Source organism: Periplaneta americana, chromosome 14 (genome assembly GCF_040183065.1).
Source record: "Periplaneta americana isolate PAMFEO1 chromosome 14, P.americana_PAMFEO1_priV1, whole genome shotgun sequence".
NCBI classification, from domain to species: domain Eukaryota; kingdom Metazoa; phylum Arthropoda; class Insecta; order Blattodea; family Blattidae; genus Periplaneta; species Periplaneta americana.
Window position 1 is genome coordinate 108,020,079 of NC_091130.1, and position 12,086 is coordinate 108,032,164.

The 12,086-nt window shown below is 34.9% G+C and overlaps 1 protein-coding gene across 3 annotated transcripts in view; it reads left to right on the forward strand.

Moving 5' to 3' along the window:
- Positions 1–12,086, forward strand: part of LOC138713634 (myotubularin-related protein 9) — an 89,131-nt gene that overhangs the window by 8,844 nt on the left and 68,201 nt on the right. For 2 of the 3 annotated variants that reach the window (XM_069845884.1, XM_069845883.1), the window contains exons 2-3: positions 8,258–8,432; positions 11,546–11,708. In XM_069845884.1, the coding sequence (XP_069701985.1) occupies positions 8,286–8,432; positions 11,546–11,708 (310 nt within the window). In that variant the 5' untranslated portion in view covers positions 8,258–8,285. Of the gene's footprint in view, positions 1–3,437; positions 3,457–8,257; positions 8,433–11,545; positions 11,709–12,086 lie in introns of those variants that run through there. The other variant, XM_069845885.1, reaches the window with a different exon arrangement.

Genomic DNA, 12,086 nt, shown 5'->3' on the forward strand with positions numbered 1-12,086 from the left:
GTGTCTTGAAATATCTCTAGAATAGAAGTTTTTAATTTCTGCAATAATACCTTCTGTACGGTATAAACTTTATTGGCATGGTACAGTTTCTCACCATTGATTGGACATGAAGGTTCACTTTCCAATAGTTTCTTCACTACAGCTTTACTCTTATTTGGGCTTCTAGGCAAAGTTTTCGTTGTTTGGCTCATTGCCTCACTACCTTACCTTGTAAGCTTTTACTGGTGATTCACATGCTCCTTGTCTTTTCATCTTCAACCTGTTGTGTTGCTTTCATTCTCTTTCTTTCAATTTCTTAAGCTTATGAAATGCTGGACTTTGTTTTGCCTTTTTTCTTTCTAACTCTCTCCTTTCCTCATTACGCTTCCTTTTCTTTTCAAGATACAAACTGTATTTTTGTACTGCGATCTTGGATGACATTTCAAAGAAAATTTAATAATCATCATCATGAACCTTCGTGTATTAGACCCCAATGGACCTGTTATGGTCTCGAGCCAGCATTTTTTTAGACTGTCCTAAATTTCTTCGTCCTCTTGAGACATTTAGGTCATCTAGTACAATCTGTCCTCTTGACATGCTCTTTCCATTGAAGTCTATATTGCTGTAGATAATAGATGATAGGATCAATTTTAAGTTGAGAATGTCTTCATTCTGACCGTGGTCAAGTAATGGACATCCTCCAGTTCTTTGCATGACTTGTATTTCGGTTGTCATTAATCATGTCATCAATTTCCTCATCGTTCATACCTAGCTGCCATAAACTAGAACTGGTTGTGCAAGGGTTTTATATATCTTCAGCCTTGTATGTCTTTGACTTGGGCTGGTTTGATATGTTGCTAATAGTTCCGGTAATTTTTAGAAATTTAGAAATTTTGTTAGTCATAGCATCATTTATGTATAACTTTGGAACTTGTCCACAGAAATTTTCCAAATACATTCAAGTTTCCAAAAGAAAATAACCAAATTTAAAAATATAATCTGAAATTCAAGAAATTTCGACATCAAGAAACAGTGCCACATGAACTCCAACTCATATACTTATATAAATGTATTGAAGTGAAATAGGGAGAGGAATACGACAAGGATGCCCTTTATCATCTACCCTGTTCAATATCTATTTGGAGGATTTGGTGAAGAACTGTTTTCAGAACATGAGAGGGGTGAAAGTAGGAGGAAGAAGAATAAAATGCATAAGATTTGCTGATGATATGGCATTGTGAGCAGAAGAGGAGAAAATACTAAGGAATATGCTACTGGAGCTAAATGACAGCTGTGAGCAGTATGAGATGAAGATAAATGCAAACAAGATGAAGACCATGGTTGTCAGAAGAAAAATGAAGAAGTTGAACTTGTGAATTCTAAATGAGGCAGTAGACCAAGTGGACAGCTTCAAATTCTTGAGATGTACTATAAGCAGTAACATGAGCTGCAGCCAGGAAGTCAAAAGGAGGATAGCAATGGCGAAGGAAGCATTTAATAGAAAAAGGAGCATCTTCTGCGGAGCTCTGGATAAAGAACTAAAGAAGAGATTAATGAAGTGCTTTGTGTGGCATTGTATGGGGCAGAAACATTGCGACGAAGTGAAGACAAGCAAATAGAAGCATTTGAAATGTGGATATGGAGAAGAATGGAGTGTGTGAAATGGACAGACAGAATAAGAAATAAAGCTGTGTTGGAAAGAGTGGGTAAAGAAAGAATGATGCTGAAACCGATCAGAAAGAAGAAAAGGAATTGGTTGAGTCACTGGCTGAGAAGAAACTGCCTACTGAAGAATGCACTGGAAGGAATGGTGAACGGGAGAAGAGTTCAGGGCAAGAGAGAGAGAAAGAGCGCGTGTGTGGGTGCGTGTGCGTGCGTGACAAATATTGTTTTTATTGGAGTAGGCCTAAACATTGTAATTTTAAAATATTCCAATTCAAGCTTTTCTTACTGGCATGCTTATTAAATCAGAAATCTTTCAGTATTGAATTTAGATGGTCCAAGGTGTTGTTAATCAAATGCCATAAAATCCAAAATCGTCAGTAAAAAAGTTGAAGAAATTAATTTTGGCAGGATTTCCGAGTTTTGGATCACTGTGCAGTGATGTAGAGATTTGACTATTGCGTAAGCTTCTTTTTCTATTGATGAATGTTTCTGCTCTGTCTTGTTAAAATTTTTTAAAAGAACACTACTTGACTTGCGAGGGATGTACTTGATCTCGAACATTCAGAATCGCACAAAAATGTGCTTAAGTTCTTATAGTATAAATTGCTCATCACAAAAACAGCCAGTATGAGTCATTCCCATGCAAAACTGCGCTTCTTACCACAAGAGACATTTGAATGATCACCTATTCAATGTCTAAGAGAAGAACTTTTGTAATGCAAAGAAGCAAAATATCAGTATCATAGAACCAAAAGCACACATATTTCAATGTCGTGACTATATTGCTACATTTTAGTGAACAGTGTTACAAAACCTCTGCTTATAATAATTACGATACCTGAGTAATAAACTTTTTCCTACTGGCCTGATAGTGTTGCACAGCTATTCAGTCTTCAAAGTGCAGGTATGAGATTTCAATGAAGTGGTCAAAGTACAGTGGAACTGAACAATATGCACACCTGACTAAAGCTACTTTTTCACATTCAACATCACTTTCCTTGAGATTATTCAAGTCAGCTTCACAGGGAGCTATACCTGAAAGCCAGATTTGTATAATACATGTCACTGTTCATTAACAGGAAACCACAAATTTAAGTCGCACAGAGCTTGGTGTGCACTCAATGTTGGATCTATGACGTCTTGTCAACCCACTTGAGGTATGTGGATGTAAAGGGTATAATTGAGCCTGGGTCCGGTAGAGTTCCTGGGTAGCTTAGTTGGTGGAGTGTTAGCGCACTCAGGCAAAGGTCCCTGGTTCAATACTCAGTCCCAGAACAATTGTTTTTCGCTTGAGATTATTCACATTACAATTTTGTTTAATCAAAGACACTGTGCCTTGTAGTGTATGCAGCATACTCGACAGAGCAGAAAGATATAATATTTCAGCACACAAAAAAAATTTTTATTGAAGTCAAAATGTGTACTGTACTTAGTCTACCTGCACTAAAAGATTGTGAAGCAAACTTCGATTTTCTGCAAACAATAGACATTCCGAAAGAGATATATTAAGCTATTTTTACCAACAATATTTGACCAGGCTTATTGACGTCATACATTTATTTTTTATTTTTTTAATAGGTTATTTTACGATGCTTTATCAACATCTTAAATTATTTAGCATCTGAATGAGATGAAGGTGATAATACCAGTGAAATGAGTCCAGGGTCCAGCACCAATAGTTACCCAGCATTTGCTCGTATTGGGTTGAGGGAAAACCCCGGAAAAAACCTCAACCAGGTAACTTGTCCCAACCGGAAATCGAACCTGGGCCACCTGGTTTCGCGACCAGACACACTAACCGTTACTCCACAGGTATGGACTAGATGTCATACAGTTGACAGTAGGGAACATTGAGTATTTCAGAGAAAGAGCTATAGCAGGTAGGTTTAAACAAAGTCTTACACTTTATTAAAATTGCATAAGTGTTATTCCTGTTAACTGGAATCTTTCTTAAACTATTGTAGATTGAAAAAAAAGATACTTACTGTATTGTGCATTATAAAATAATGGACTAAAAATTCAAATGGAGAAAACGTGGGTTCGGATATTTGAAGTTTCGGGTGACTGACATTTGAGTTATTGACATTCAACTGTATATTCAAGTGGTAATGGAGATAATACTAATTTTTCAAACTATGTGTTTGTATTCTGAATAGGTTTGATCTTCTGACTTACTTGTGTAAAGCTATTTTAAGTTTTGAGATTCCTTTGTGCTTTTTGATATCTGGACCAGTAATATTCATGAAGCATCGTTATCAATTTTTCGTAGTACAATAAGGTCAATTTTTTAATGTTACATTCTCCAGAATGGGTGATTCCAGAACATAGCATACAAATTCCAGGATATCATTCCAAAAATGATTCTCCATACATTCTTAAGTTAGATGCCATGGAACTATTCTGGAGCACATATAAGGATCACCTTCAAATTTATACTGATGGATCTCTAAATCCTAATAATGGAACTTCAGGAGCAGGGTATTATATTCCAAAATATCAAGAAAGTTACTTCATACCATGTTCATCCTCTTCCAGTTTTGACACTAAATTGCTAGCTATTGATGCTGCTCTTCAGTGTGTTACTCAAATTTCTGACAAATCTATTTGCATACTTACTGACTTCAAGGGGGCTATATTTAATATACATACATATAATTATTCCAATTTAATATACATACATAGAATTATTCCAATTCAGAAACAACTAACTTAAGTAAACTAAAAAAACTCCAAAAGGAAATAACATTTCAATGGATGGGTGATTTCTAGTCATTGTGGTATACCTGGAAACGAGAAAGTCGATAATATTGCAAAACAGGCAACATACTTGCAACCAAGACCTCTTCAAGTGATATCTCTATCCAGTGCCTTTGCTTCAGTAAAGTCTCATTTTACAAACCTATGGATCAACAATTGGCTCTCTTCTGACAAAGGAAAAATTTTACAGTCTGTACAAAAGAAACCAAATGACCTGGAAATGTACAAAAACTTGCCCAGACATGTTCAAACATTTTTAACAAGAGCCAGAACAGGTCACGTTGTCACACAATTATACCTACACCGATTTCATCTTTCTGATATTCCTACTTGTCTGTGGTGTAATAATCATGATGAAGATTTGGAACACATTCTTCTATACTGTCCATCCATAAACCACAAAAGAAGTAAATTAAAATCATCAGTACCAGTTGTAGAAAAGACAGCCCTGCAGTATATATTGACTACTCCCCAACTCTGGCTACTAGTAACAGGCATCTATAATGAACACCAATCAAAATACCCCTCATTTCTCATGAAAAACAGAAACTGAATAGACTACAGTGGACTGTAGTGGACTTTATGTTGTCAGCAAACAGCTAGATACATTAAGAATTGATTGGATTGATTGATTGATTCTCTAGAACTGTCTTTACTCGTAAGTATCTGTATTTCTGTTGTGGGCCCCCCACATAGCAACTGATAATTCCAAGAGCTTCTCCTCATCCTACCTGCGCTATCGAAAGATTGCATACTGGAGAGGAGTAAGACTGGCTATGGATTGCGCGTAGGAGACCTGTAGATGTCTTCTGTCTCTTCATGGTCATTTAATGACATGTTATGCCTCACATGGAGTATCACTAAGCAGTGGTATCTTCCCTTTGGCACTCACATTGCTACTAGAAGACTGATTGCAGTTTCCTGTTTTTCAGATCTTCTAGATGTTGAAGGCTGAGTCAGTGAATGAGTAATTGCAGAAATAGGAGTTGCAGATTTCACCACCTCCCCTCTCTGCACAGTTTGCCTCTGAAGCTTCTTTCTCATATTTTTGTCCTCAGAAATTAGGTGCCATTTTTTCTTACCCTTGTCATTTGGCTTCTATAAGGTTTTAGTGGACCTGAAGGTAGGGGTCGGTTGGGAGATGGTAGCCACTTGTGCGGCACCTTCCAAAAGAATGGAATCTTGAGTGTGCACTGAATCATAGCCCTCCCAGATGCATGTCCTGTTTCTGGGTACTCAGGTAAATGAACTACAGGCACCATGGCAGCATTCTCTGCAGTAAAAGAGAAAGGTGGCCCTTGTTTAGGATCACCAACTAGTTTATTTCGGTCAGATATTGGAATGCCATGAGTATGGGAGAAACTGTGTCCGTACCCACAGAGCACCATATGTACATGCAAGGATAAGTACTCTTAGAAGTCCCCAAGTATCTGAGAGGCACTGTTAGAGACTGTCTTTTCTTATCCACCATTCAGTCTTCAGCACAGTATGTATAGCACCTTGGCTTGGAAGTTGTTGGTCAAGAATCTCCTATTCAAATATTCAGAGACAGACTAGCATTGGAACCTGGCTACCTGCCACCAGCCGACTTGCCTGGTAGCTGTCCAGGAACATTTATTTTTACCTTACTTCATATCCATCATTATAGTATCACCTCTGGCAAAACATGTCCTTTGGTATAACAGAGAACCATGTCAGTATGAAAAAATTCGGAATCAGAAATAAAAAGCACTGATATAATGTGTCAAAGCAATTTCTTTTTTGATTGCTCAGTGTATGTTCTTACTATTGGCAAATGTACCTAATTAAAAAAAAAAGTTTTTATCCAGGTTTTTTTTGCAACCCTGCCTTGAGGTAATGCACGACTGTTTCAGTGCATGGTGATTATAGGCTTAGGCTACTGATAAGACAAATACATTTGAATAAAACTGAAGTGTTGATGAATGTTTATATGTTAATATGTACCCACTCCTATTTGGGATGTCTATTTAAGGATGTTTTTTACAGTTTACGTAAATAATTACTTTTTATTTTCCAATGTGCTATTCTATTTGTGTATGTACTCATAAATAAGAAGTGAGTCAAACTTGTGGAAGTGATTGTACACGTTAAAAGAAAGGTTTATATAAATATTTGCCAGGAACCTCGTAGTGGCATATATTATGATATTAGCTGTACCCTTGCGCTCCACTGCACCTGTTAGAAATAAATATAAAGTAATTACATAATTAAAATAGAACGTTTGATCCAGGGAACATCCGTGTTTGATAGAAGGATAAATCGTTTAATATGTTACTTAATTTAAATTGTATTTAAATAATTAAAATGCGATCATTTTGGTCCAGAGACAACATTTGGTGCAATGACAATTCCTTTAACATGTTTCTTAATTGTTATTACATGCAACCATACTTTAATGAAGATTGACATATCATTTAGTTTTAATGTGTATACTTTATATTACTTGCTTATGTTTCAGAAGTTACTGTAATAACATTGTAGAATTATGTCCATCTAGAGAAACTACACTTTCCAATGGTGAAATAATAATTAAACAATGAATTACCTTCCGATATTACTTCATACAAACACAGAAACATTCTCTTAGGCTATGTTTAATAGCTTTCGATTGTTGTTGTCCAAGGCCCCTTATAGACGAAGTCATTTGTTTTTATTTCAGTACAGCGCCTTAGATGGCGTTGTTATTGTAATTTTAAAACTCATTTATCTCATTAAATATCAGTCCTATCAAAATTTTGTATAGAATAAAACTTATCGGAAATTATTTTTAAAGAAAGTTTTGTTATGTAATATTTTTCATGAAAGTCAATAATAAGCGAGATATTTCGATTTATTTAATTCAGGCTCCCTTATACCCCCCTTTTAAATAAAGTATTTTGAATGCCATATAGCCTAAAATCTAAGTTACAACGAACTTAATTTATATTCCAATTTTCATATAAATCGGTTCAGCCATTATCGCGTGAAAAGGTAGCAAACATCCAGACAGACAGACAGACAGACATACAAACAAAAATTTCAAAAAAGCGATTTTAGGTTTCAGGATGGTTAATTATACATGTTAACACAAATTATTTTTGGAAAATCGAAAATTATTAGAAAAATTTTGGCTACCGGTGCAGATTTATTATTATAGTCCCATCGCTCTAATTTCCAGCAGCCAATCGCGTTTCAGGTCGGCTACATTTAAACGTGTGCGTCTTGTGATTCGCTGATTCATTTCTTAAGGCTCGATAAATACTTAATATAATCGACCGCCATTTTAGCTCTTTAGTTGGTGTTCGCAGAAAGCACACGGAAGACGTTATTTGCCGCTCAATTATTTGCTGAATTACATTGCGTTTGATTTATTATCATAGGAGCTACGACATGATAATGTTTAACGGTGTTACAAATAGATTCCTCGTATGGTAGCTTGGCAATGTAAGAACAAAAATGGCGAACAATACTACCTACCTAGATTTTATAGAGCCTTCACTTTCTAAGACGTAAGCAAAGAGGCGGAGTCACGCCGGAATAACAGCGTCGGGACTATAGTACCGGTATAGATTTTAGAAAAGTGTTTGATGAGCTTTGGAATATTTTTCCATTATCATAAAAACTCAGTTGAAAAACACTACAGAAAATAGTGTTCAGTGCTAATACGCAATATTCTTTATTATGCTGTTCATAGTTGATGAGATGAATAAGCCTACAGAGTTAACTGACTAGTATAAGAAACAAATCATGTCTGAACGTGAAAATTTCAGTAAAATGTTCATGTAAACTTTTTTTATGTTAAAATATTCTGGTTTTGCATACTTTTCTTCTTTCACTCTGTATTACTTATTTCTAGGACTGATATTTGTGCATTACAACCAGCCATGGAGTTCGCCGAATTGATTCTGATTCCTAAACTTGATGGAGTAATAATGCATGGACCATTCCAGAAATCTGTTGATGGAACACTTTGTATCACTGGTCACCATCTAATACTGTCAACCCGCAAAGAAGGTGTAGAAGAACTTTGGGTAAAACTGATTAATTTTAAAATTAGATTGACCAATCAAATGTGTTTTAATTGATTAATCATACCAATTAAAATGATTATCAGTTCACTTTCAAATATTGTAGTGATTGCTGGTTGTTCCAAGGTCAGTGTAGTCAGTGTTGTATATCTGTGAACGTTAGTTACAAATATTGCTTATGCTTGAAAAACTTAGTGAAACTTTTTAGGCCTAAATTAAAGAATAATTGTGGAAAGGTGATGGGCAGAAAAACGGTGTTTTCTAAAATATTCGAAAAATCTCTCAAACACAAAAAGTCTTCAATATGATCTTACACGTTCCACCTCTCCACTGTGGATTTACGTCTACTTTGAAGTTGAGGTTGATATGTACATCTATTAGACAGTACATCTCACTTGATGATATGTGTCAGAGAAAGAAAAATTGTTTGTATACAGGATGAATTGTAAGTAATGTCATTAATTTAGGGAGATTACTCTTTGAGATAAGCTTTTTAAACAAAAAAAGTTTAATGCAATGTTGGTCGTTTTTGCTTCCTGTATGAGATAAAAATTGTTTTATATGAAACATTTTCATAACTCATTTTGGGAAAGCCATTGATTTAATTCCCAATATGCTCAGTCAATTCAAGAGAGCAGTGTAATATGATAATAAGTGATTGATCAAATTTTAGTTTTTTCCTTCAAATGTACAGAAATTTGATCTGAACGAATGTAACTTTTCGTTTAGCAAAGGAATTTTACAATGTAACATTTGTTTAGATCAAATTTCTGCACATTTAAAGAACAAAACTAAAATTCTCTCAATCATTTATTATCATAATATACTGCTCTCTTGAATTGACTGAACATATATTGGGAATTAAATCAGTGGCTTTCCCAAAACATGCTATGAAATGTTTTATATAAAACAATTTTTACCTCGAAAAGGAAGCAAAAACGGGCAAAATTGTATTAAACGTTTTTGTTTGAAATACGGTATTTCAAAGAATAACCCTTTGAAATTAATGACATTTCTTACAGTTCATCTGTATATCTCAAATCTGATTAGTAACTCTTACTAGGCAGTGACGTATACAATGGAAGGGGAAAGGAACTGGCCACCCTATCCAACTATATTATCTCCTGGCTTAATTGCCTCGTGAATAATGCCCTATTGGCGTCACTTACGAGGTTCCAACCTGTCTTCGGACAGTTGACTAAACAACAAGTCTAGTTCATCTTCTCAATCAGTATTGGAGCAGCTAATAGTGAAGCCTGTATCCTGTGTTAAATAAACTGAAGTAATGAATAAATTTGTGAAGTATTGTCAGTGTATTGACGTGTTTGGGTGGAGCAAAGAGATGTGATTTACATAAGTGTAAACTCGAAACTTATTTTTTTTGTGTACGTCATCAATGTCAATTGCTGCTTAATAATTATTTGCAATATACATCAATAAAGTAAAACATATTTATAAAAACGTGTGTTCTTTATAGCATATAAAATGATATTATATGTTTTTGTTCATACTTACAAACATGATTTTAAATTGATTAAAATTTGATTAACCAGTTATAAAGGCACTTGATTAACTGATAAAAATTTTTAGTTGATCGACAGCTCTAGTAATTATTGTACCAATATTGAAAAATATTTATAGACATTCAAGCTCATATCCTGACAAACGACCACAATCCTTTTTATAGAATTTCAGGAAATATGATGTGCTCTGCAGTGAGGAAATTGATGGAGGTAGAGTATGCTTATACAGTAGAATTCCTTGTATCCGGCAACTGTGGGACAAAGCCAGTGCCAGATAACTGATTTTGCTGGATAATTGGAAAATACATTTAGGCCTATAGGTTATGTAAAAACACTCTATACTGCACAAACATTTTTTTTTTTCATGTTGAAATTTAGAAATTTTCATATAGATAATTAAAAATAAAGTTTTGAAATACGTACAGTGTTTATTTTTAGTGCTGAATACGGTAATTTACATTCATCAGTTCATAATTATTGTAATACAATAATGCATAATAGCATAAAAAATACTAAAAGCTTTCGCAACCTTATGACAATTTTAAATGGCAGTCATGTGAGTCATGTGATGTGAAGAATAGTGTAGCATTGTAACTATATTATGAAGTAGTGTTCGATGATTTGAGCGTAAGAACATTTTACTTGCCTTTCACGGAATCCATTGTGGAACAGCAGCTCTTAGCGGTAATAGCCATGATACTATCCATCACTCGAATTAAATTTTTACGCGCTGTAGGAACAGAGAATTTCACACTTTCGTATTTAGACTCATCCAACACCCCTTCGAAACGGACGAGTTCAAGTGTTAAATTGAAAGGTATTGTGTCTGCGCATTGTTGCAAGGTCCAAGTGACAAATTACCGATGCTACCCTCTACTCCAGGGACATACGGATGTTTTGTCTATGTTTTCACGCATGTACTGTGTAAAGAGTAAACACAATATGCGGCATGTGTAATCTACGAAAACCACTCACATCTTCGTCAGACTCTTCTTTTTTGCCTGAATGACTTTTTTTTTTTTTTTTTTTTTTTTTTGCTTAGCCAAAAGTGCCGTTGTTTTGGTAATGCCAGTTCTTTGGGTGCCGGATACGAGGGATTTTACTGTAATTGAGTTATGGTAAGGGGCTGCATGAAAGACCTAATGATATCATTAAGCTGTTATTGACCCTGGAAAGAAGGAATTTGAAAAGTAATTGGGTATTGTACTCTTAGATTACATGCCAGACAGTTTTCTTCTTGGAATTTCCATTATATTCTTTGCATATGTTTTTAAAATAGTCTCTCATTACAATCCTCAAGTCCTTTTGAGAATCAAGACCTACTTAGTAATGTTCTCAGGAGATCTTCCAATCATCTGAAATACACATAGAATATTCACTACAAAGTAAACTAAACTCATTGAAATGCCATAAAATTTGTTCTCATCGAACAGAATCTTCTCCACAACGAACAAAAAGACAATGTGTAGTGTGTTTGGAAGATACAAGATTCTCCTTTGGGGGGGGGGGGGTCTGTTTCATTATTTGTAAAGGAGAGTATTGTGAAGATTTATATTTTTCTGCAGCTGTGTTATGTTATCTGTATTTTTGTAGCTTCTTCATAATAATGTGGATGCAGTGGAAAGGAGATTGAATGGGTTACAAGGAGGAAGCTTAATAATTAAATGTAAAGATTTTCGGATAATTCAACTAGACATCAGTACTTCAGATGAATTTTTAAAAGTTGCTACTACTATCGAGAACCTCTCTTCAGTGGGTAAGTAGTTACAGATTGCATGTTATTAAATACAGTAAAGTTCAAAGTTCTTGACCCTACTATCCGTTTCGAAAGAAACCTAAATCAGGCCACCGAAGTTGATATTGAGAAGAAATCTATATATGAACCTTGTCTGCCTTATCTTTCTCAAAAGTACAATGTCCCTCTTAAACAATGGTCTGTCATTGGTTTGCTGTTTGGCAGTAGAGGTTCTATTACAAAATTCACATGGAATTATCTTAAGGAACTTCACATTCCTTTTGATTATGTTATGTCTGTCCTTATAAATATTATCAAGGATTCCCTTCAAATATTACATCATCATCTCTATTTCAATTAATCCACTTATATTTGCCTTCAACAAATAACTTTCTTTTT